Genomic DNA, 26,970 nt, shown 5'->3' on the forward strand with positions numbered 1-26,970 from the left:
TTCAGCATTCCAAGTTTAGCAGGAATGGAGACAATCACGTGCTTGACTTCAAAACATTTTGGAGGAATTGGGGAGAGGAATTGTGCCATGTGGGAATATCCTAAATTATAATAAGGATGAAACTGAGGCAAACTCATTCTACAGTCACAGCGTTGGTTCACATGTTAAAGCCCATTTGAGTTATATTGTAATCTCTCTGATAAAAATAGGCCTTCAAAGAAACCCTGTTTTGGGATGTTCCACAGATATGTGACCAGATTTGCAACCTTAGATTAACAAACTGAATGTACAAGGTATGCAATGTCTGATCCCGTATAAAGTCATTTTAATGAATCATTTTAATTTTTTAAAAAATGGATATTCCCCCAGCTCCCAGTTATTAGGCAGCATATATGCATATGCATGTCCACACATATGCATGTATATTCACATACAATAAGTATAATTAATTTAATTAACCAGAGATGTGAGACCCAAAGTTACAGAAAGACTAACTCAAATGTCAGAGAAGGATGACCTCTCATATTCTAACATGTTATCTGTATTCTCTATTCCATCCCAAATATCAATGGGAATATAATGCTCTAACAATGCATATTCTGTCAAACTTCAGTCTCTCAGAGGTTCTTCCCATGTAAACCAGGTGAGATTGAGTCAATGGAACACAGTCTGCTAGGCTGTTAATTTAGATTAATCTTGGTTTAGATCAATACAGTTTCTATTTTAAAAACTTCCAGGTCATTGAGATGAATTTTATATTCAATTCCTTTTAACTAACAGAGACACTAAAGTCACATTTTTAGCGTCACCATTAATTAGCCTTACAGCAAAGCTTTATCACATGTTTGGAACTCCATAGACTAGCACAAAATATCTGAAATGAGAACTGAGATGTGAACATTTTATATTGATTATTAGATTGTATTAGTATTACTGTACATTTTCATTTTAACCTTCAGTGTTCTGATGGTATTCTGGACCAAGACTATTAAAAAGTTTGATTTGATTTATAATTAAACACACATTTTTTAAAGTAAACCTCTAGAATGCCTGAGCCAAAAGAAATATGTTATGCCGCTTTCTAAAGTGTAACAAAGGAAGGAGAAGATCTCAGCACCAGCAGTAGGTATTCCAGGTTCTGCAATGGCAGAGGCAGAATTAGCAGAAAGGAATTGTAAAAGGATCCCACTGGAGATATAAGAATGTAGGGCCAACTGTAGAGATATAGGTGACTGTGTATGTCATAGTGAATACTTTAAACTAAGTCTGGAAAGCAACAAGTTGTTAATGCAGTTGTTTCATCACAGAAATGATTATGTGATTATCTACTGGAAGTATCACTCACTCAATGCTACGAATTCTGGGCCTTTTTTAGTTTCTGAACAGTCTTCAATGGTAACAATTTTGTATCTTCCTAATCTGTACTCCTGGACTTTCTTCTGCTTATGATACGGCAAAAAGAGACAGTGATTGTGGTTTTTTCACTGACTAATCTGTTAAAGCTTCCTTCCTTCCCTCTTTCTTTTTCAACTGTTGATTTCAAAAGGAAAGAAAATAATGCCAGCTAGCTCTGGCATTGGTGATAGGTCTGAATTTTTTAAATGAAATGTGATATTCTAGTGACCCCTAAGACAAGAAGTAATCAATGGAAGCTTTACAGAGGGTGATCCAAACTTGAAACAAGGAGGAATTTCCTGACTGTGAGAGCTAGTGGAACAGCCTGTCTTCTGAAGTCATGGATGCTCCATCATTGGGGATTTTCAAGAAAAGATTGGACAGTCATTTGTCCAGGATGGTATGAGGATTCCTGCACTGGGCAGGGGGTTGGATTAGGAGGCCTCCAAGATTCCTTCCAATCTTACGATTCTATGATTCAGGAATATGTTGATTTAGGTGCTGTCACCAACTGTAAGATACTGGAAGCAGAACTTTGACTACAGAACAATCTGTAGTGGGGAGAGGAGGACACTATGGTGAATATACTGCCCTGCTAGCAGAAGAGCCTTCTACTTCTTCTACTTGCCCCTGCCCCTCAGCTTTTCAAGGTCGACCAGGTCAAGAAACAGATACCACATGAACGACTCTCTTATTGTAGGATAAAATAATACAATATTGAAAGCCAGACAGAGATTTTTTCTATCTCCTGTTAGAGAAGCAAGTTTTTTTTCCTCAACCCCTCCTGTTTATCTGGGCTAAGCTTCTGTTTACATAACAATCATTGAATTCCTCCTTCAAGGCCATCTCCATACACCTCTACTGCTCCCATTATATCATTTGATGGCTCTCATGGTTAAGATGATGTTCTAATTTCTTAAGAATATCATACATTTGATGGTGAAACATAATAAATGCTTGGAAATTTGGAGAATATGGGAAAATATTATTTAAACTAAATTTAATTAATTAAAATATTATTTAAACTAAATTTAAACTATATTTAAATATTATTTAAGTAAAATAAAATATTAATAAAATATTATTTAAGTACTGGCTGGGGAATTCTGGGAATTGGCATCCATACATCTTAAAGTTGCTGAGATTGAGAAACCCTGATTTAAACATCATATGAATGTTGCTGGTTTGTTTTTTTATTTTGTTAATTCGAGCAATATGGCACGAAACTAGTTTGTATTGGGGGAATGTTTGCTTCATATATGTTAACAAGGACTGAAATGTAGAGTTGAGTGGCTTATGTAGGGATTTCCTTTTTTACAAAAAATTAAATTGACAGTAAATGTAAAAAAATACAATGCAATAACATTAATTATGGATATTCAGATATCAAAATTGGTCGTAATAGTAGCACTATTATTTTACTTCAGGAGTTTGTCAAGGCTCATATCAAAGATCCATTGGAGAGAGTTTCAGATTCAGTTAAACTTATTGCAACTGTACTTTTCCTAAAGATGGCTGTAATCATCCTAATGGCTTCAGATATGTGTGGTTCCATAACAGCAGAACTGTGAACTGCTATAAATTACAGTGTGAAATACAGTTCCTTTTCATTAACTGATTCATAAATTGCTAAGGCATCTTTGGGACATATAAATTCTTTGAGTGACAGACTTCTCCAACATTGGCAGGGAAGCTTAGATTCCAAGACACAAACAATTTCATGTCAAACGTGAACAGCCATGAAATTGCTATTTGTAGCAGTTGGGAATTTATAATGCTTTATTTTAATAGCTTTCTGCAGTTCTCCAGGTTGCATTTTTCTTCATATAAACACAAAAAATTCAGACAAGACAGAATTGTTGCTGATTCCAAAGGCTAAGGACTGGAATCAGGTGAGATGCGTTCTAAGTGATGTGTAGTTGGAATGGAGACTCCCTTTAAGGAACAACTTCACAGCTTGGAGAACCTCTTGGAACCAGCATTGATGTTGGACAACCACGTAATATCCGTGGCACACTTCACTTAATAAACCAGTTGTACTCCAATAGGAAAGACACTTAGTATTGGTGACATTTGCTGGTGACATCAAGTTTAAATTATTGTAATGCTTTCTTCTGTAGGGCAGCCCTTAATGACAAGCTAGAAACATTAGTCCAGAATATAGTAAGTACCATGGATAGTGAGTGGCACTTCTGAGATGCTAGCTGTCCTTCAAGCCCAATTTCAGATGCTTACTTTATGGCATAAAGCCTTGCATAACATAAGAAATTACCTGCAGAACTAGAGGGTCATATTTCTTGCCAGTTCTTGCAAGATGAAACTATTTTTATATTTAAATATTTATCTAATTTTGGGAGCCCATAAATATCCTGTGCTCACAATTCCTGCCCTACTTGATCTATGGAAGGGTCTCCTTGTGATTCTCCAGGTTTCATGAAAGCTAAAGAAAAACACTTTCTGGGAGTTCAATGTCACCCACCAGTAGGCAATTGGAAGCTTAATTAATTTTATGATTTTATGATTTTTGTATTTAATTTCTATCCAGTCTGTTGTACAGGAGCTCAAGATAGTGTACTTAGTACTCTCATTTCTTCAACAGGATGCTTTTATAGCCTTTTCTGTCCCGTGGGAATACATCTAGCATATATCTATTTGCGTTTTCTGAGTTTTCTTCCATGGTGGTCCTTTAGGGTGAAACAAACTGCTCTTAAAGTTGAATATCGTCCTGCCATATTGCAACCCATCCCTGGGTGTGTATCTGGGTGTCCACATGCGTCCATGTATGCTCTGAACTAGTCAGCCATGGAACCAATAAATAAATGAAAATATTCAGGATTTCACAATTGGTCACAAGCCTAGTACAAGTCCCTGGACCTAATAACTTTGTTTAATCTTTACTCAGTTTTACTTTTTTTAAATCTAACTGTAGATTTCACTACAGATTGGAAGAGTGCATTCATTTTGCTAATTATGCAGGAGCATCTGCGGGGGCAGGGGGGGCTCCAGTTAGTGAAGATGGTGGCACAACCGTGATTGAAGTTCCACCCCTTTTAGTGCGTACACTACCTTTATTTTTTTTAGCCCTCTGCAGACACCGATGAATATATGGCATATACTGCCAGGAACAACTACTGTTTGAGATAGCTTTGACAGGGAATTAACTAATTAATGGAGAACACTTTCATGAATGTGACCCAGAATTTCCAAGCTCAGAGACAATAGCATCAGAGGGAAGGAAAAAAAGAACATCTGCATCTTACTTGTGCTTTCACAGAAAGCCAGTGTGTGGACTGATTAAACAGTGTTTCTCAACCTTGGGAACTGTGAGATGTGTGGACTTCAACTCCCAGAACTCCCTAGCCAGCCATGCTGGCTGGGGAATTCTGGGAGTTGAAGTCCACACATCTCACAGTTCCCAAGGCTGAGAAACACTGAATTGAAGGGTCAGACCAGGACTGAGAAAATCTAGCCTCAAATCTACCCTGAGCCATGAAAGCTTGGTTGTTATAGGGAAGACATGGAAGAGGGAGGGCTATGCACGCCAACCTGAGCTTCTGGAGGAAGAGCAGGATATTTCCTTCATAAATGTGTCTTCTACTCTACACTTGACCAAAGGCCAAGAAGCCATAAAATAAATTCCATAGGCAGTTGTGGGAAACAAGATGCTCCCCCTGATGTGCCTTTGATTTGATCCGACAAGATTCTTCTTCTGCCAATCCCAAAAAATTAGGATAGCCCAGGTGGGTAAAGTAAGATTAAGACTAATCTTAATCTGGTATTTTGTTTTTCATAGTTGCTAATGAGCAGGATATTGAGACATAACCTCCCTTTGACTGTTCCCTTGCAACTAGTATTTGGAAGCATATTGCACTCCAACACAGAGGTAATATTGTGTCTCAGAACAAACAGCTGTTGATGACAGCTTTTCTCCTGCTTTCCTACTGAACATTACCATGAATTTTGCTTTTTTTCACAGCTACCCCACACAGGCTCAGCATCCTCACTGAATATCCACTGTGGCTGCTAAGATCTTTTTCATAATGAGCTATAGAGAGCTCGAAGCCTATATGTGATGAAATAGCCCCCAAGTCTGCTGTGAATCAAGCTTCAAATTAACCCGCTTTAGAATATTATCCAGATGTGGCCACTGATATTAACTGTCCCAATTAAAATCGTTGTGCAAACAAAAGTGCTGGCTTATATTTACATTTGAAGCTAAAATCCTTTGTCTTTTCCCCTTCAAAATTCTGCAGCCTTTCCCATTCCACATCACACCAGACAACCAAATTCTTCCTGTGTCTGCATTGTTAACAGAAAAAAGTTCTCTGGGCGCCATCTAGCGACACAAGGTGCAATTACAGAATATTTAGCAATATCTAGCCAAAGGGTGCCTTGCCTTCCAACCCCATCACATCTGAAAGCGCCCAGGCAAACACTGGTTTCAGCTTGGCTGTTTTGGGATTACCTGCAAATAAACTTAAATCCGTCCACATGATACTGAACTGCAACCTAGGCAAGCGCATTTTACCCAGCCATGTGTGGTGAAGCCAGTCTGTTTTACAGTATTAGGTTATTGCTTGGCTGGCTGGGGAATTCTGGGAGTTGAAGTCCACACTGCTTAAAGTTGCCATGTTTGAAAAATACTGGTTTATTGCTTAGTGTGTTGTGGAAAGCTGGGAAATGGATCTAATGGCATTAGCCACGGTTTACCATGGGAACGTGAGATGTGCAAACACAGCCATTCTATTATTGCATATGCATAGAAAAGGGGAGCATAATTTATTGTCAGCCTATTTGTCTCTGAAGTTCTGATTGGGGTTTATATTCCTGTGGGTTGTTTTTTTTATTTGATACATTAATCTACTTTAGTCATTTTGAGGAAGATGTGAATTCTGTAGGTGAAGGATGGACAAATAGGAGCATAACACTTCCCCATACTCATCTCCATTGTGATCTGTAAACAGTGGCTGTGCTTAAAAATCCTCTATATCTTTCTACATTATCCATCCATCCATCCATCCATCCATCCATCATCATTATCATCTTTCTTTTATTAGGCTGGAAATATCTAGGTTTCTAATAAGGCATAGTGATTTTCTGAACTTAGCATAGAGTAGAACGTTCAAACTTGTGTGAGATTTCAGTAATCTCACTAGCAAACTTTCACACGATTTACCTGGTGCTATTCTGATTTTCTCACACCAGATCTGGCAAGATGAAGCTAATTTGAATTTAATTTGGGGAGTCTACAAAAGCTCTGTGCTCTCACTCCCTGCTCTATGAAGTGTTCCCATGCGGTTAGATCCCTGATTCTCCAAGCTTTTATACAAGGACGGCATGTTCTGAGGGCTCAGTGCCTCCAGTTGCTAGACAACAAGAGGTTTAATTGATTTTGCACTTAGACACTATCTGAACTAGTTAGTTTTTATCCAGCCTGTTGTACAGGAACTCAAGGTGGCATACATATTACTCCCTCCTATTTTTCCCCACAACAGCAATACTGTGAAGTGGATCGGGCTGAGAACAAGCAACCGGCCCATAAGCACCCAGTGAGTTTCTGTGGTTGAAGATGGATTAGAACTTGGGTCTCCCTGCTCTTGCCAACACCTCAACCACTGTACCACACAGGCTGTCAAACCTCTCAGGAGTTTTTATCTTCTGCAACCACCTAAATTATTATCTAATCATGTTAATGTAAAGGCTGCGAAATTCCTTTGTTTTTGCTCTCTATCACTGACAGCTAATTGTCTGTTTCCAGAACTGGGAATTTGGAGCAAACGTTTTCTTTGGTGCTGAAGATCATGTGCATGTGAAATCCACAAACACCTACTTTCAGCCCATAAATTCCATTTTTGCACTGACTGATGGCATTCTTGCAAGCCACTGGGCTAGAATAAAATAAGATTCGTGGTTCTGAGAACTCAGCCATTTTCTTGTTCTGTGAACCATTGTATTAAAACTTTGTATAGATTATTTATTTGATCATTGCATGTTATACGGTAGCGCTTTGTTAACTCAGATGTAATATTGTGGAAATCTAGCTACCTTGCATTGCACATTTTATGGCTAGCCTAATTTTGGGATTTGTTTTTCCTTATCCCATTTTTGTTTTGATACCATCTTATCTGACAAAGAAGCTAAAAAAACTTACATTCTATTTGTGTAATTCTGGCTTATTCTAATAAAGGCATCAGCCTTTATTACCATCTCGTTCGGGATCTCTGATTTTCAAGGATCTTTTCAATGAGCTGCCTGCCATGCAACTTGCATCTGCATCACTGACCTGTCGTCCCCTGAATCTCACTTCAATTTAAATCCTACATCAATCTAGCCATTCTATGCATCTGATGAAGCAAGCTGCCGTTCACCAAAACATATGCCTTTTAATAAAATTTGTTAGAAGAGTTGCTACCAGACTCCCAATTTTTTTTTTTTTTTTTTGGCCACCATAGACTAACCCAGTTCTCCTACAATTTCAATAAACTGAGGGTCCTTCTGCAAACTTGCTTCAGCAGATGGCAGGGGCAAACTGACCTTGACTGATCTCAGAAGCTAAGTAGAGTCAGCTCCAGTTAAGACATGGATGGGCCTCAAGTTGGAATTCCAGAGCTGTTGGCTTGACTGAGAAAGTGAAAAAATATGCTGGAAAAAAGGCAATGAAAAACTTCTTCCAAAACATTACCAGGAAAACTAGATACTGTTACCAGGCCTAACCTTTGCTGTAAACTCAGTCTCTGCCTGGAAGGTAACAAAGGGAATCTAGAATCACTGGGTCTGCTGTACTTGCCCTTCCTCAAATTAAGAGTTTGATACTTTCAGTATAATTCAAGAAGGTTGCAGTCAAACATAGCAAGGGTAGGAAACCCAAGTTTGCACTCCCTTTAACTTATCTCACCAGACTGCAATGACAAGGGATCCCCATATACATCAACTAGTGCTCTTTTGAAGAAGGCTGAGGTAAAATAATGGAATCAAACAATGGATAAAAACTCAGGATAATACTTTATTGTGTGACTATTAAGCAAAACTAAGTTATGCATTTCATTCCCTTTTTAAATGGATGATGAAAAACCTCAAATAATTTTGCAATTTATTCATGGGCAGAACGGCTGCATCGAACAAACTGGAACCTTAAGTTTAGCCAGTAACGTAAATCTTTAACTAGAAAAAAAGTCAAAAGCAGGAGGACTGAGCATATTGCTCCCACTGTGACCCTAAGGGTTCTTACATTAAGAAAATAATCCTGTCTCTCATGAGAGACCTGATAGAACTTATCACCCAAAGTGGGAGTAGAAAGTTCCAGCTACCTACTTTTCCCACCAGGGCAGTGTTTCTCAACCTTGGCAACTTTAAGACCTATGGACTTCAACTCCCAGAATTCCCCAGCCAGCAAGGAGAATTCTGGGAGTTGAAATCCACAGGTCTTAAAGTTGCCAAGGTTGAGAAACACTGCACTAGAGTATATAGGATATATGTGAAACAAATAAGGTAAAGAAGTACCAAGCCCATTTCAGAACATTCCCCTACAATTTTTCAAGTAGCTTATGTTCCAAAAAGACAAAAATAAAAAATGCAGATGGGGACAATGGGAACTTGAAAGAAGAATTTTGTCCTTGTTTCTTTGTCCTCCCAAAGACCACTTTGAAACAAGACCTTGCCTTGTTTTCCTTCCCCAGGGGTGGGTCAATAATTCTTGGAAGGTGCCACATTTTTTTTAAATGCCATCAAAGAAATCATATATTTTTGATCACTCTTTTCAGCGAAAATAAAACAAGTGGGATTAAACCCATACCTACTTGACCAACAGCATTCAAATTATCTCCTTGGAGCTGCTAGTGAGGTGAATTTGGGAATGGTGACCACAATTCCCATTTTATTCTGTTTATATCAGGAGTTGGAGAACTTACGAACCTCCAGAGATTGCTGAACTGCAACTGTCAGCAAGTCCAACTAGCATGGTCAAAGGTGAGAGATACTGGGAGGTATAGTTCAGCAACACCTGGAAGGTGACAAATATCTCCCTTCTGTTTATATATACACATAAATTCATATGACTTGGAAACCACTTGTTAATAGTATCTTTACATTTCCAAAGAGATAGACTATCTCCTGCAAACAATGCTGTGCCAACAGAAGAGGCATAGTTCAAAATAGTGAGATTTCACTGGAAGATGGATTTGATGCATCTTTTCATTTCATAAAATTTGTCATGTTTTTCCTTTATTTATTAGCATCAGCAGTCAATGCAACTGAGCATAAGTATACTAGTCTTCAAGAATTGGGATGCAATTAAATTAATGTGAAGAATATACATTGTCTCTGCATGTTAACTGGATAAGATCAGGGTCTGTTACCAAATTCACACTTCCAAAATGTAAAATTTCTCATCCTCATCGTTTAGCGGTCTGAGAGGTAACAATCCTTCACTAACATTGATCTCTGTTCCTTTAGAGTTTCCAGCCTCTCTGGATCCTAATTTGTGTTTTTCCTTCTCATTTTCCCTCTTTCCATTTTCTTTTTGCTAACCTCACTGACCATGTATAATCTTTGAGAACATAATAAATTACTCAAAATAAGACATGTATTTTGAGTATAATCTGGATTTCTTTAATAGAAAGACAGTCTAGTTCTACCTTTCTATTCACCTGTCAGCTCTAAGAATAATCTTCAGTGAACAAGAATTAATACCAATGTTCCAAGAAAGGATCTAGCCCTCCTTATTTTGTGATGCATTTCCAGACTTTGTCATGAACACAAATTCCACCATTGGTATTTCTCCAGTTTGTCCACCCTAATCTAGTACTATGTTCATTATCTGTTGCTTCCTGACTTCTCCAGGGCAACTCTGGCAGCTGAAACTTCATATTTCACAAGACTGTTAATTTTGTAGCTGTTGTCTCTTCTGCCTGGATGTCTTCTTTGTTGTGCTGTGCTGCCAGAGTATCAGTTGAATCCAGGTGGTTCTCCTCAATTTTTAAAGCAAGGTTGTCAAACCCAGTACTATCTGCCATTGGCAAGGTGGTTGAGGCAACTTCTGCAGTACGGGTTGGGGTGGAGCAGTACATGATGAAGCCTATCATGATGACCACAAAGGATAAGAGATACAGCACTGAAAACTGATGAACACAAAAAGAGAGAGAGAGAGAGAGAAAGAACAGAACATGAATAATCTCTTCCATACAAATACAGGTAACTATAAAATCCATCTTAAACATGGGCATCCAGAGGAGTCAGGGATATTATGTTTATTATGACATCTCTGCATAAATGATGTAAATGATATAATGTGCATCATTTATATGATGGTGCAAATGACCCAAATGACACTATTTGCATCATTTATGTGATGACATGACACAGACAACATCAACATGGCTTCTACCAGATGGTTATGCTCTTAACCCTAGGCATTTTGTAGCTTTTTTTTTTAATGGCAGAGGGTTTACTGCAACAGGAGCACTGTATCTAATTCTTTCAATTACATTTGGATAGTTATGGAGCCAGCTCAAGGCCTGTGCTATTCGATGGACAGAAAGAGAAGGTAGGAGAGGATTTAATTCTAGGCCTTTCCCCAATCACACATCACTTTTGCTCTACTTAGCCAGCTTTCTCATCTTCCCTTCCATTATTGATTCACACAGCAACAGCCAAAGAGAGTAAGCCTTAGGCCCAGCATTAGCTTCAACATTCCTTCAAATCTGAAGACATAATTTAGCTACAGGAGCAAGTTTATGCAGTAAGAAGTTGGTATCCATCTTGACCTTTCACCTTTGGTTTTGGTATGAAAGCTGAAATGTATTGTATCTGTCTATAAGATAGATTTGGACGCAGCAGATCAGAAAAGAATTAAAAACTCTGAAGCTCTGTCTGTCCTCAGACAAAGGGTAGATGTTCTGTCTGCCAGAAATTCTAGAAGAACCAGAAATTCTAGAAGCAGTTCCAAGATATCTCTGGCTAGTGAGATAACAGACAAGGTCTCCACAGCATGATGAAATAACTCTGGTTCAAGGCTCCAAATCTGTATCATGTAAAGTTGAGACTCTATCTTTATCTCAAAATGTTTCATAACACTCCAATTTGGCAGTCATCCAAATTAGGAGACAGATATGAGAATTTTTGCTTCTAACATAAATTTTAACTTGCTGGCAGCACAGGACATAGTTGAGCAGCAGATGGAATTCTTTTGCCTTCCAAAATAGCTGAAGGGAGATTATTAAATCGAGCCAGTGTTAAGGCCCTTCTCAGCTTAGATACTGTAATATAATTTTAAGTATCTTGCAGGTCTGAAAAGGTAAGATGGACTGCTCAGGAAAATTTTCCCGGGCAGGAGAGATGGTCTTGTCTTTCGAGAACATGTTGTGTCAAAATTGTCTTGGCTTGTTCAAACCCCAAAGGGAGGAGAGCCTCTTGTGAAAAGGCACAAAAGTGCAATTTGTCAAGGAGAGTGCTCTTCCGCCTAGCACTACTACTGTCTGCTAGTGTCAGGGAATAAAACAGCGGTATTAAACTTGCTGCCAAAATTGGGGAAGTCTAGAGCAATGCCAGCTATATTATTTACACTTGGAAAGTGATAGAAGCAAGAGCTTGCTAACACATGTATATTTTTTCTCTTAGAAATCTTCAACTTCACAAGAATCACAAAGAAGAATCAGTCAGCATATCAGAAGAATAGTAGAATTAAATTAAAACACATATGCACACATAGGTAAGTATGGTGGGGCAGAAAACACAGTAGCAGCTGAGTTCGGTCTGCAGTTCCTCAGTTCATCATAGCTATTGACCACATGGGTCCCCCAAAAACCTCCCAAGATCACATGAGTGCCCTAGACACCTCCTACATGAATATATCTATGTTGTTTTCTTGGCAACTATATGAAAGAAGTTTGCCACTCCCTTCGCCTGAGATGTTTTTCCAACCTCCAAGCCAAGCCTACAGCTGGGACTCCCAGTGTTTCCTATGCAAATATTAACTGGGTCCAATCTGCTCTGTTTTTTCAAGATCAGCAAAGGTTGGCCTAATACTACCACTTGCTGTGATTGGACAGTAATTATATTACCTATCATTAGTTCTAATTCTGTTTAAGTGTAAATGAAATTAAACCAAATTTACTTTTCTGCCTTGGCCCCCGTCATGTCACTCAAAATCCAAGTGCAGTCCTTGATGTCCAAATTGTCATGCACACCTGCTATAAACATTTAGAAGACCCTAAATCCAATCATAAATAAAGTTTTAGCCAACTAAACGTTGAACTGCACATCTTTGAACGAATTACTCTGAGGCCTGCAAGCTCTGCCGATTTAAGAAAATGTAATTATTCAGTTAAATGTAATTTTTCTTCTGAGAAAAGAACCTGTTAAGAATTCTGAGTAAGCTGAAAAGCTTTAATATTCTTTAATCAACAAAGGTTGGCACATTAAAGGTTCTCTTATGCAGGTAGTTTTATATCATTCCAGCTCTGTATTATATATTCTGACTCAAAGCTGCTTCTCCAAATCTGCCAGCCATGCTTATTTCTTATTATTCTGTTAAAGCAGAAATACTTGTAACTGAACTATGGACCTTATGAATGAAAACAAAAGCTGTAGTATGTGAGTCACACCCTCTCTTTGCCTAACTCAGCTCTATCTCTGAATATATGCAGTATTATAAAACATATAGCAAGTCAACATTATTTAATTTGGTATAAAGATTTACTTGTTAATACACACCATCTGAAAATCCAATCAGAAGCACAAAGATGTTGTATGTGCAGAACAAAGAGCTTTAAAACCAAAAGAAAACTACTCTTTTAGATCTGAAACCAGCTCCAGGCCAAAAATCTGAGACAGCAGTATTGCTAGGAAAAAATGATCTTTTGGAGTCATAAATCTAAGCTTCTTAAAAGGGCAGATTTTCAGCTCATCTCCTCATAGCTATTTCAGCAAATCAGTTATCCAAATGCAGTAGACAATGCTGGTTGATCACTGTAAAAACATACTGTGATGGAGACCTGCAGCAAGCTGAGAGTTTCATCAGATCAACCAGAATAAACTTGCAAGATCTTATTCAGACTGCATGGTTTATGTGCAGTGGCTCATTAAGGGAGGGGCCCTAGAAGAGGACTGGCCTGCTTTTCATGGTAATATGTGCCCTGGCTTTTCCAAACTGGTATTCTCCAGATGTGGTAGCACTACAGATCTCAGAATTCATGGCTTTTTCAGATTCCCAGGTTTTATCTCATTTAGGGAAACTCAAGCATTGCTTGTATTCATACACTGCACTAACTCATAAATATGTTTAGCTTGCTTTTGGGGAGCATGACATGTGACCCCAACAAGTGTAGTGTGGAAACGGTGGTTTTGGCTTAGGGCAAAGTAAGAATCAGGATCACAATAGCTCAACAAACCAGAGTTAAAACAAGCAATGATGGGGAATCTTTTTGCTTCCAAGAACTTCAGGAGGGATAGCCACCATACAAGGGGACAGAGATGAATTTTAAGCTAATTTTCCTTATTGGGGAACAGGTTTTAAGAAAGCTGGGGTATTAAAGAGAGCCTTAATAAATCCAGCAAAATTGCTCTATCACATTTCTATATTTTGCTACTGAATTTGGGTGATGTGACTTATGGGCCATGAAAAATGGGCTGGGGGGTGCATGTAGCCACTAGTTGCCCCCTTCGGGCTTAGGCAACTTTGCTGAACAACTGCCCACCTCATTTGTTGTCTCCAGTAGGATCAGATGCTTGGCAGTCAAAACTGCATGACAAGGAAAGGTGGCTGACATCCTTCCATTCCCTACAAAAATAACCTATCTGCAGATATGCTTTTATTCTCCATGCATCTGATGTAGACTCTAATCTACAAAAACGTACACTGTAATAAATGTGAATTCTAACCAATGAACATTTATGCTACAATAAACCTGTTAGTTATTAAAGGGTTGCAAAACTGCTGATGCTTTTACTCCTTATTGCAATCATACTTGAACGAACTCAATTACCGGGATCCGAGTCTCTCTCACCTTGTAGCCAAACAGGAAAAGTCCAAAGAAAAGGCTATAGAGATCAGCGGTCAGGATGCCCAAGTTGACGGAGGTGGCACTGGTCACCCTAATCACAATCGGCATGAAACTGTACAACCCAAACATACACAGGGCAAAAGCTAAGAAGAGCAGGGCTGAAAAAGAAAGCAATGGCTTATCAATTCAGAAACTAAATGTCAAGAATACAACAGAGGGAGTAGGGCAAACACCAATATTCAGAAATTGCTTTTTCCCACCATCAACACTTTTGTAAAACTGTCATGATCTATATGCAGATTGTCCCAATACAGGTGAGACAACAATATCCACAATCCCTAATCGCTGGCCATCCTGGCTGGCAATGAGAACTGTAGCCAGGCAACAGATGGGAATTCAAGACTGCTAAACTAAACACTTATTAACAGTTAATGTCAAATCCGCAGGCCCCTACAGCAAGTGGAGATGACATCAAAATGAAGACACGCACAGTGACATCATGATGCAAACCCTAGCCTTACATACTTGCTTCCTGATACCTGATGCAAGTATAAAAGTTGTAGGTTTTATGTCATGACATGTTTTCTTACCTCCATCCTCTTACACACACAGACACATATATAAACAGGAATGCCCATAGCCACAGCCTTTTTTTTTACAACTCACCCACATCGCTTCTGGAAACCAAAAAGTTCCTTTTATTATTAGAGTCATTTCTACCATTTCAGAAGCACCAGCAAGACCTCTTCCTCTAATCTTGTTTTTCACTGCTGTGATTCAGCTAGGAGAGAGTTAGGATTTCCCCCCAGGCCTTTAACCAAGGTTCTATGGCTATTTTCAGAAAATTTCTTTATAAAAGATCAGACTGATTTGACCAGCTAACCTGTAGTGTTCGATGATGTCAGAATGAGGACATGCACACAATGATGCCATCATGTAAACAGCACTATGAGATCATCACACATGCATGATTTGCACCTCTTGCCTTTCCCGGCAGATGCCCCATGGGGGGCTTTTCTATTAGTTGCTCCCTAATCCTTTTAAATAAAATTAATCTTGGCTCCTCCATGGGCAAAGAATCTGCTTTGTCATTACGGTGCTTCCCTTCTTGTTTCTTGCTCTGCACCATAAATGAAAATAATTAAACTAATGGGGTACATTCCAGAAAACACTGAGAATGTCTAAATCACAATATCTTCAATCTAATGAAGAAAACAAACAGGAAAGATTAAGTTTAATTGTACTGATCATTTGTATTCAACAATGTGAGGAGAATGTCTGGATGTAATGCATTTTTCTCTAAACTGGTACCTAGTATTGCAAAAACCCCTCTATCCCCACTTTGTTATTCATTTCAGTTCAGCAGGTAACATAAATATAATGAAAGTAGGCCTGATATGCAAAGCAATTCAATGCTTATTTGTCCCGGTGTTTCACAGCACACATACATACCAATTTTCCAGTTCCACTGAATGATAGCTATGTCTCTATGTTCCACAATAGCTCTAAAGAAATGGCAGGGAAAGAGGAGGAGAAAGAATAAAAACAGAAAAGAAATACAAATTAAAATGTGAGGCTATTGTTTCCAGAATTAGCTTACAGCAAATTAGCTTAAGAATTCATGTTTACTTAAAAGTCAGTCCCACTGGGTTCAATGGAGCTCACTCTCAACTCAGAATGTATAGAATTACAGCTTTGGAGATCCATACACATAAAAACATTTTCTTGCTCCTTAAAGAAGAACAGATTTAAAACAGCATAAGCTTTCATAAAATAGAGCCCACTTTGTCAATTATATTCTCTTAAAATAGTTAAATTGTGTTAAGAGTCAGGTAGAATACAAATTTTGATGATAATGATGATGATACAGTATGTATTATATTAGAAAGCACAGAAAAGAGAGTTTTTTGATGAATTGAAAACTGTCACCAGAAAGTTAAGAATTTTTCTAAAAAAAGAACCCTGGACTTTCTAAGATTCACATAAAAACCCGTAAAATGGTTTTGCTGCATTCAAACACATAAGTCCACATCTCAACATCTGGCATATCAAGAAATAGGTATTTGTTGTACATCGTAATGGAAAAGAAGCTTACTAATTGAAACACATTTACTTGCTCAGTCAGACAAGGCCCACAGAATTCAGTCACGATAGGATCAGAGGGATTAATATGGAAATCAAAAACATGTTTATGAAATATTATTTCCACATCCTTTTCTCAAAATTAATCAGCATTTATTCTCACTGAGCATATTAATTCTTTAACAATTATTTCCTCACCTGTACTTTTTAGCAGAAATCTGTTGTTCTAAAGAAAAACTAGGATTTGAAAAATGTTCCCTAAATGCTGATACCTCCCTTGTACTATTTCAGTTATATAGGGAATCACACCCAGAAAATGATCTTGCTGTTAATATAAAGTATTATTTTAAGAAACAATATGAGGAACCTTGTGCCAGCAACTAACCCACAGCTTCAGGTTTCATTGGTCTAGTTCACCCAATCAATTAAGCCAGTATGGAGTGCAAAATATAGACAACCACTATTGGCAGCAAAAAGATTGTGAAAACCATAACTATGCTTCTGTGATCATCCACATTTTTGTATACAGTACTGGGAAAGATGGTGGGGAGACAGGGAAAGTAATGGAAGAGAGAGTGTACATAAACAATGAAGAAATACAAGGTGAGTTCTTTAGTAGTTCCTTTTATAAACAGCAACTCAGCCCAGGTGGCAAGAAACATGAGAAGAATTGTTTCAAATCATTCAGCGAGACTCTGTTTTAATTATTTAACTATAAATGAGAGTTGGAAATTTAATGGGCCCCAACATTAGCGCCCCCAAAATTCTAAAGTAAATAAATAAATATAGAAATGAACCAATGAGAACAGTTGAATTTCTGCTTGCTCTAACTGTAAAAAATAAAGGGTCTGTAGCAATGATTGCAGAAAGTCAGGATCTGAACCCACTAATGGTTAATCTTACAGAATCTTTAATCCCATGACTAGTTCTATGAAAGTCAAAGAGATTATTTGCATGAATAACCATGTGCAGGACTTGAAATTTCACCTGACTGCACAATCAGCTCATAAGCCACAAGCAGTCAAATAAATACTAAATTCAGGCTATGTACAAGGTGTACACATTAGATCAGGCAGGCAAATGAAACTTTAGTATCATTAGTTGTCAGATGAAACCTGAAGGTTTCCCCTGTAATCTTATGTCCTGCTTGCTATAGAAGGTAAGAGACAAGAGTTGGGGACAAGCAATAAGTGTAAGAAAGCTTGGTGGTCCAAGTCAAGAAATGTGAAGATCTCTCCATGTTACAGCCCTGCAAACCTACAGACGTTCAAACTCCCAAAAAGGTTAGTTGTGATGTTAACAATGGATTAATAAAACACCCACCAATTAACAGAAGAGAAATCATTCTGTGCTGTGGATGGTTTTCTTAATTACAATTAAAATACATATAGTAGATCCTTACAGCTGCAGACCGCTGATAACAGTCCCAAACAAGCCCACCATTCCTAGAAACTCCATTCTGCTCAGATTTTTCACAATGTATTCTTCACTCACATTCGAAATGGCATATAATGAAGCGCCAAGGAGGACTAAGACATCTCCAACCACCACGTCACTTCCTGCGCAGAAAACAGGGACAATAACAACAAAAAGGGAATTTTAATAGTAAAATTAAAAGGATTATTGGTAATATTTCCAATACTGAAAACCTTTAGGGGAAGGAGTCTCTTTTCTCCTTTTTATTCAATAGGCATTGGCTGTTTCTCTTCAAAACCCAACTCTGATTTGAGTTGACTAGTTTCAAACAAATGATAGATAGGATTTGGAACATTTTCTTATATTTACCTTCCTTTTAAGGTACATCACTCAACTAACTGACCATGACTGTCCTCAAAAAACTAAGCAAAATCTGTCCTGGATAGCAGTTGGGTGGGAGAGCACCAGGAAATCTTCAGAAAACATCCCAGAATGAAATAATGATTACCCCTTTCCCATATTATTGTTGAGAAATCACCCAGCAAGAATCTCAACTTGAAAAGACTTTACTTTCAAGGTATATCAGTTAAAGGCTTAAGAATCTCTTTTTATATGTAATCCTGAGTATATTAAGGAGGCTGGAGGTGCAAGTGAAAGCTTTTAGTTTCCCTTCTGATTTCTTTCCTGTGTCACTTTTTTAATACAGGCAAATTCTTCCAACTACAAATGCTGAAGGTGTTCAGATTCCAAGATTTATGCACAGATAGGTTCCCTGTATCATGGAAGCAAATAAGGCCTCAGAAGGATATAAAAATCAATTAGTTAGATATCAATGAGATTGCACACTTCAGCTCTCACACTATATTCTTAAGTCAAAATTTGTGAACAAGTAACATTTAATGACCATAAAAATCCACAAAGAATAACATCCAAGATATATAAAATAATAGCAGAAGAAAATACAGGCTCTTCTAAGAATCTTAAGAGTAGTTTGGAAAAGTATAACTTGAATGGCTATACAGATCCTGAACAAAATATAGTAAAATGAGCCTCTCAAAACCTGTTCTGTAAAAATCAGAAAAAAATATTAAAAATAGTATAAAAATACCCAATTTGAATCCATATGAATTGTACTGTTTCCCATAATTGTTGGAAAGGATTTAATGAAAGAGGAACTTACCTATATTTATTGAAGAACTCGATTCAATTCAAACTTTCGGCCTTAATTGTACAAAACTATGTGTTGTAAAATTAAGACCAACAACTAGCCTGTAATGTCTTTACTATCTATCTTTATCTGGCTGGAGCAATAATGACCAAGGTATTGTTCACGTTTCTCTTCTCAGCATGAAATAACAGGGGAACAAAACTGAAAATCAGCATTAAATCCAGGATTGTCCAAAAGATCACAACAGCAGCGACAACCACGTGTTTGAAGCCCTGCCCCTTTTTATGTATGTTGTGCATGTGAGGCACATATAAAAGGGGTGGGGCTTCAATCATGAAGTTGCAGACACCATCTTGACTTTATTTATCCCCCCCTCCCCGCCGCCCCGAAATGTCCCCCATTAAATCCTACAGAAGGTTTGTACTTACACTTTAGGTGAGCATCTAAAGACCATAAGAGCACAAAGACTATAAAAGATTGCAACAAACTTCTATGAGCAATTAATTTTGTATCTCGGCTTTACCATCAAACTCTGATGGTTCCCTTTGGAGATGCTGTTGAAATTACTGATTGCTTAGCTAACGTAACCATCAAAATAAAACCTTCACTGAAACCTTATATTGTCTCTCTGTTCCCCAGCATTCTGATGATAAAATACTCTTACTGATAAATATTTTTCCAAGATCCTCAGTGCATCCTCCCTTGTCCTCCAAATGAGGTGTAGCAGAAGAATACAGAGGAGTTTTCTAATTCTGGTTACAGTGCCAGCGTTAGGACACATTCTCTCTCAGGAAGTCTATTTACCTCATCAAGGTAAAGCCTCTCACGTAGAATTTTTATTGCTGCTTTGTTAGGTGATGCTAGCTACTACCCCTTCATTTTCTGTTTTGGGGGAGAGTTTTTTTGGCTATCTTTTTATTTCATCCTGACTGTTCTAAATTTTATAGCCAGTTTGGTTTGGCGGTTACAGACAATGGGCTAGAAACTGGGAGATCATGAGTTCTAGTTCTGTCTTGGGCACAAAGCCAGCTGGTTGACTTTGGACCAGTCCCTCTCTCTCAGCCCTTGGAAGAAGAAGGGAATGGCAACCCACTTCCGAAAATGCTGCCAAGAAAACTGCAAGGACTTGTCCAGTAGTCGCCAGGAATCAAAACTGACTTGAAGATTATAAATTTAGGCTTTCCCCTACACTGGGGGGTGGGGGATTCTTTTATGTCTTTATCCAGTTTTTTTAAAGCCTGGATGCTATAATGCATTGAAAAGCACTGAGGCTAAGTCGGAAAGGTAGAGTTAGGTAGATATAACTGAGAAGATGGCTAAGCCCTGACCAGATGCTGAGAATACTTAGCTGAAAACACAAAGTAATTTTCAAATATGACAAAGGCATGTGATGCTTCTGTATGTATTTGAGCAGGAGAGAGGGAAAGGGAGAGGGAGAGATGGAAGAAAGAGAGAGTGACTCTCCCTATGGATGCTGAATTCCTAAATGTTCCTACCTTTCGTATCTCCAAACTGAGCTATTTCTTTACAAAGCCTAAAATCAACAGTGGTAACTCTCAAACTGTCCATTGAAAGCACATGTTTAAATAATTATTTCAATAATTATTTATTTCAAGAAAGGCTCCAGAGAGTGCAGACAGTATGCACCCCAAAGGTCTTTGCCTACTCTTCCTCCCTACAGGTCGGTTTTGGACTCCCTACAAGTCATTTTTGACCTTGAAGTCAAGAAACATTCTCGAACAGCTTGGCTTCACTGGCATCTGCAGGATGAGGGAAGGAGGGGGGCAGAATGATGAAAGCATGGTGGCATTACAACATAAGCCCTGTCCCCTTGGTGCATGTGTCACAACTTTACACACACATATGAAGAACCAGAGCTTGTGCTGCAAAACTGCTTCCATCAGTTTGATAAAAGCTCCTGCAGACACCCATGTTTGGGTTCCTCCTAAAATCAGGTCATTCCTACTCTCATAAGATAAGAAAGCTTGTCCTGCTCTAAAACGTGGTATCTAGTCCTAATTCTAGTCCTAATGTGAATAGCAGGTTCTATTTGGATAGCCAAAGACAATTTTAAGTGATTTTGTAGAAAACAAACATATTACCTGCTCTTGGACGTTTTAAGAAACCCAGCAGAAGCCGCATGTACAGTTAATGCCAATTATTACCTTTCCAGAATCTTAGATTTCCTCCCCGCATCTCTATATTTTTTGCATTAATGGCCTAATTTAGCTCTCCATGAAAATCAATAGATCAATTTCCATAAGAACTGGACCAAGTTCTGCATTTCAGAAAGTTTCCAAATGGATGTTATTTTATTTTATTTTATTTTATTTTGAGGCCAAGATTTTAGCCCTTATTTTACTAAGCCTTACTGCAACATGATCCTATTGAGAAACTTGTTCAACATCCAAACTGTTGTTTTTAACAGAAATGCAAGTTTTTATGGGGTGGGGGTGTTTTTCCTGGCAGAGTTAAAGTCTTTTAAACAAGTGGATATTAAACAAATGAAAAAATTCTGAGGACTATGTGGCTATTGTAAGAGGGCAAGAGGAATGTGTTGGACTTCTGCCTATCTTTAGGGCGGCCAGAGACTTCGGCACTTTGGCCTTTATTGAACTTACTATATGATATGAATCTCCAACTTGAAAAACACCTATGAAATTTTGAAATTTGAAAGGTAGGTGCAACTTCTGGGGAAGAAATGGTGAAATGAAGTTGGAAAAGAAAGCAAAGCCAATGATCACAGCGGAATGAAGAGTCAGTGAGTAGACCAGCTCTTTGTAATTCCTCTGGACAAGGAGAGGACTCGAGATTGCCCCCAAGTGCTCCAGACAGTCACTCCTCATGAGGAGACCTCAAGGCAGTGGTCTCTGGTGGGCTTAGAGCTCTGGGAGACAAGTCAATATCCATCTTGCTCAAACCACAGTCAGCACCTTTAAGAACATTGGGTTCACACACTTCCTTTTCTAATCACTTTTGGAAATTGCTTGTTAATTGCTTTTCAGCTATTAGGAACTTTTGGCTCAACTAGTCTGAAAACACTGGGTGAGTTTCCTTCAATCCTTAGCAAAAGAAGTTTTAAATCCAAGTTTAAGAATTAAAAAAAACCAACAACAACAAAAGGGTGACTAGCACTTTTTGATTTTGGAAAGTTACAAATGGGCTAAGGTTCCAGATGGAACTGAAATAAAATTTTGGAATTAATTATAAGAATCCTTCCTATCAGAAAATGCTGTTGTTTTGAATTCTCTTTAAAAAAAAAAGTATGATAGGATGAGACTTTGAAAGTTGGACACTAGAGGGAACCAGAAGGAACTAAAGATTACAATTAAAAGAGAAGAACACTTAAATGTGATCAACTTCATTCAATGAATGAAGCAAAATATTTTAACATTGGACATAATGAAGGATATTTTTGAAGGTTAACTTTAAAGGTTTAAACATTAATTTTAAGAGCGTCTGAGTCTATAGATAGACCGTGTTTAAAAGATGTTATGGAAGAGGAACAAGTTTTACTTGACAAGACTGAGACTGATCTCTAAGTGGGGAGTCACTTCTGGTGAGGAATGGCGAACTGATGCCCTGCACTCCGCAGGAGACATTGCAGCCGAAAGACAGCTGGATGTGGGATCCAGACTGCTGATAATTCTCTCTGGATGAAAGAGAGATCTTGAGGTTACCCCCATGCACTCTAGTTGTTTTGTGAGTTCACAGCAGAAACTGACATTTTTGCAGTCGCTTGCGATCAGCTGGGAGTTGCAGGTTTCATCATGCTCTGTGCCATTAATGTAGCCTTTTCATGGACTAAAGTTTGACCAAACCTCATCTTTTTAATCACCTTGGAGCTTATTTTTTTTCTTACTGTTTCTTTAAGATTGAAAAACCTTTGGAACTGCAAGTTGGGTATTTGCTGTATGAGTCTCTCTTTAATCTGTTTAAAAAGAAAGAAACTACATATTTCCAGCTTTGTAAGATCTTGATTTTTTGCAATATATAACAAAAGGGGAAGTATAGTGTTGTTTTTTGGAAAGTTTTTAAATGCTGAAGATTTGGATGAAACTGATTTCAAGAAAGACTTTGAAGTTAATTAAAAAGATCCTCTTGTATAAGAAAAAAATTCATGTTTATATTTCGACCTGATAGCAAAGCTTTGAAGGTTAACCACTAGAGAGCACAAGATGGCTACTTTAAAGTTATGTCTTTTAATTTTTAGACCTTTTGTTGATTAATAAGGAGAGTTGAGGATTTAGAGATGGGTCTATAGAAAATGGGGTGAAGTATGGAATGAAGATGTATTTGGTTGTATTTTAAGAGACAGTGATAAGTGATGTTGAATATACTTGCTGGGGATGAAGGGGGAACTTTCTTCTTATTTTGGGGGGTTCTCTGCACTTTCTTAATGTTACTATTTTTTTTCTTTTAATATATTTTTGTATTAGGCTCTTGTATTAGTTTTATCTGTTTTATATAATCTTTAATAAAATTATTGGGGAAAAAAGAAATTGTTCTGAAAGTGGATTTAAAAATGACAGGCTACAAGAATGATATAGAAAAAGATGTTGCACTGTACATACAAAAGAAACCAACTGATGTCTTAATAACTCAAAGGGATATACAAATAACAAACCAAGAGAGTGACCTGGATAATTTTCCTATATTGGATTTACAAAGAGGCTTGTTAAAGCTTTGAAGAATTTTGAGAGAAGGGACAAAGAAAAAATGAAAAATAAAATCAATCTAGGACATTATTTGAAAGGATTAAAGATCAAGATTGTTAAAAGTAAAAGGAACAAATATAAAGTTGGTTTATTTGATCAAGGTTAAAATATATATGTTGTTATTTCTGGTAACCCTTAATGGACTTTTGCTGATCAGGACTGAAAAGATGAGGCTTTAAGGATTTGTTTACAGATAAAAGATGGGATATGGGAAGAAGAAATCATTTGTTGTATTTTAAGAAAATGTGATAAGTTACTAAAATTGTTTAGCCTTGTGATGAAGGAGGAAGTCATTTCTTTAAATATTTCTTTTCTTTTTCGTCACTATATTCTTATTTTTTATTACTCTTCTATTTTCTTTTTTTTTCCTGCACCTTCTATTTTTTTCTTTTTATTCTTTAGGGTTTTTTTAGTTTGCATTAGTTTTTATCTTTGCTATTGTAATTTTTAACAAAATTACTATTAAAAAGAAACAAGAAACTTGAAACGTAGGTGCAAAACAAGACCAGGCAGAATTGAACATAGATGCAGGCACTCTGGCCCTCACCCTGATCCACAAAAGATGATGCAGGTTTGACTTGTTGGATTAGATACCGTGATTATAAATCAGAGGCATAATCAGAAAGCTATGCGGCCATGTATTGAACTGGAGACACAGCTCTACATCCGGAGTCACAGCCTGTTTTCCTTTAAGCCTGTGTCTTGGCAAAATCTCTTCAAGGTTCCAGACAGAGTATGTCTCCTTTACCTGACCTTCTAAAAGGAGATGCCAAGACTAAACATGGAGTCGCCTGTAAGCCCAGCAGATATTCCATGGCTGAATTTGCACCACACCTAACTTCAAGAACCATGTCAAGAGAAAGGGATTGGCAATGAAATCATGCAGGCACTGGATTCTTCTTCTCATTCCCCAAGAACTGGATGACATCAGGAGTGGAACGTGGTGGCGGGGTTTTTTCACATGCTTTCCTCAGTACAAATGTTAGGTGAGACCTTGCAGGAAGAGAATTGCACCTGACTCTTTGGAGAAGAGCACGGGACATTATACAGGAGAGGCAGAAAACAATAATCCCCATCTTCTCTTGCATACAACACCTCCCCATGCTCTATGGAAGAAAAGTCTTTGTGGGTTGCCAGTCGACTGAACAGCAAGTATACAACCTATTCTCAGACTATTGTGTTGCATCAAAAAGAGCTTCTTTAGCAGCTGAGCTGGAAAACATGAATCTTGCAGCACCACATATTTGCAGCAACACAGCTGCGCTGGTAGACAATACCGCAAAGGTACTGCAGGTATCTTGAACGGCAAAATATGGATCTAGGACTTTTCTCTAAGCTATCCCCCTTCCACTATCTAAAGAAAGCAGTAATGTACATCTACTATCACATTTCCTCAGAAGAGCAGTTCATGACATTTCCATCCAAGCAGAAACTCATCGTTGTGCCAGGATAAGTAAGCATTAAAAACAGAGTATTACAATAAGTGAAACTCTGAAGCTTTTCTACACTCAGCCAAGTCATTGATCTATCGAGCACCTAATGCATGGGTGGGCAACCTGCAACCTACATCTTACTTATGCCACCCGCACACCCAGCTCCCTGAATATCCTCAAATAAGTGTAGCTAATCTTTTTGGCCCCTATGTAGCATTAGAGGGTTTTTTAAGGAGAAAATGGATGACTTAAGTCTTGTGGTGGCGTCACATTTTTTTTCCTTTAAAAGAAATCCACCCACACCAAAAATTGGGCTAATTTTTCTCAATACCATACAGTCAGCACTTGCTAGTAGTAATTTTAAATATTTTGGGGTGGATTTCTTTCTTTTTTCCCAATTTGTTTTTGGAGAAAAAAGAGAGGACTGATCATTTTCCTGCCAAAGATTTTCTTATAAACTGATTTTGCTATCAGTGTCTAGATAAATGTGTTGTGTGTACACACACACACACACACACACATCTATCTTTTCATCTAGCTAGCTAGCTCACTTTTTTAGGCTGGAAATATCTAGGTTACTAATAAAGCATACTGACTTTCTGAACTTAGCACAGAATAAAAAAAATATTTTTTATATCCAAACAAGAAGACAGCTATTATTTTGTCTATACAGATCTTTCTGGAGAACATTCTCCATTACTAGGCACAAATCTGATTCACATCAACCAATTAAAAAAATTGAATAAATTGCTTGCCACTCTACCTTGGTTAGAGTTTTGGCATATTTCACCGAGTTATTTTGCCCAAATCTTACCTTCACCATCTTGCCTTCCAGCTAATATATCTGCACCGACCATGGTCCCTACGCCCAACAGACAAACAGCAACAGCAATGAAATGGATTAGTTTATATCTTGCACGGAGGATGAACCATGATAAAGCCATCAGCACAGGAATCCCAAAACAGTCCAGGAGCTGCCATATGCAGAAAGAAAGAGTTCTCCATCATAAAAAAAGAATGGGAAGTGCTCTTTTCTCATCCAGATAGGAGATGCTCAGGACATGGTATCTGACCAATGTAAATCCAGTTAAGCAGCCTAAATGGTCTTTACCCAGTTAATAGCAGCACCTGGTTGATCTTGGCTGTATCAACCAAAGCCAAGCAGGATGGTACGTGGTTAATATCTCAATGAGAGACCACAAGGAAGTCCAAGGACTATAGTCTAGGCTGGGGAAAAAAAATCCTAGAAGGCAGTATTTCCAAACTGTTACCAAGAAAATGTAATGGTTGAACTGAACTCAATGAGATCTTTTCAGATGGTCTTCAATGGAACACAGGGGTACATAAACTAGTTCTAAGACCCTTCCAAAGCTGTCACTGAATTATAAAGTTCAAGGTGATAGAAAATTGTTTAATATATGGGGAGTCTTCTTATTAGCTCTAAATTAAATATATATTTAAATTAATAATCTAATCTAAATTTAAATTAAACCAAAGTTCATTTTTTTGCCCTCATATCAACGACATCTTTGTCCTGACCAAAGTCTAGTGTCTTGGTCAAACTTTTCTGAGTGCCGAAGTCAAACCTGATTCTTGACCTGAAAAATATTCTGCTCCCACTGTCTAAGGCCATAATCAAACTTAAAGATAGTTGAGGATATGTTCCAGGTTTTTTACTGGGACTGGATCATTAATTTTTGCTGAATTGCATTCTGAAAGTCTCTATTTGTGCTACCACTCTTTCCCATGTAAAACAAAAC

The 26,970-nt window shown here is 37.8% G+C and overlaps 1 protein-coding gene across 1 annotated transcript in view; it reads right to left on the minus strand.

The window, feature by feature from the left end:
- Window positions 1-8,390: 8,390 nt before the first annotated feature.
- Window positions 8,391-26,970, minus strand: part of SLC35F2 (solute carrier family 35 member F2) — a 35,501-nt gene continuing 16,921 nt past the window's right edge. Inside the window, exons 4-8 of the mRNA XM_007440286.3 lie at window positions 26,025-26,184; window positions 17,878-18,034; window positions 15,846-15,898; window positions 14,397-14,551; window positions 8,391-10,511 (exon numbers count right to left, since the gene is read on the minus strand). Of these exons, the coding sequence (XP_007440348.2) occupies window positions 10,263-10,511; window positions 14,397-14,551; window positions 15,846-15,898; window positions 17,878-18,034; window positions 26,025-26,184 (774 nt within the window). The 3' untranslated portion in view covers window positions 8,391-10,262. The remainder of the gene's footprint in view (window positions 10,512-14,396; window positions 14,552-15,845; window positions 15,899-17,877; window positions 18,035-26,024; window positions 26,185-26,970) is intronic.

This window comes from Python bivittatus, unplaced genomic scaffold (assembly GCF_059951505.1).
Source record: "Python bivittatus isolate LINGU-HERP-01145 unplaced genomic scaffold, Pbiv_v1 ctg000340_np1212, whole genome shotgun sequence".
In the NCBI taxonomy this organism is placed as follows: domain Eukaryota; kingdom Metazoa; phylum Chordata; class Lepidosauria; order Squamata; family Pythonidae; genus Python; species Python bivittatus.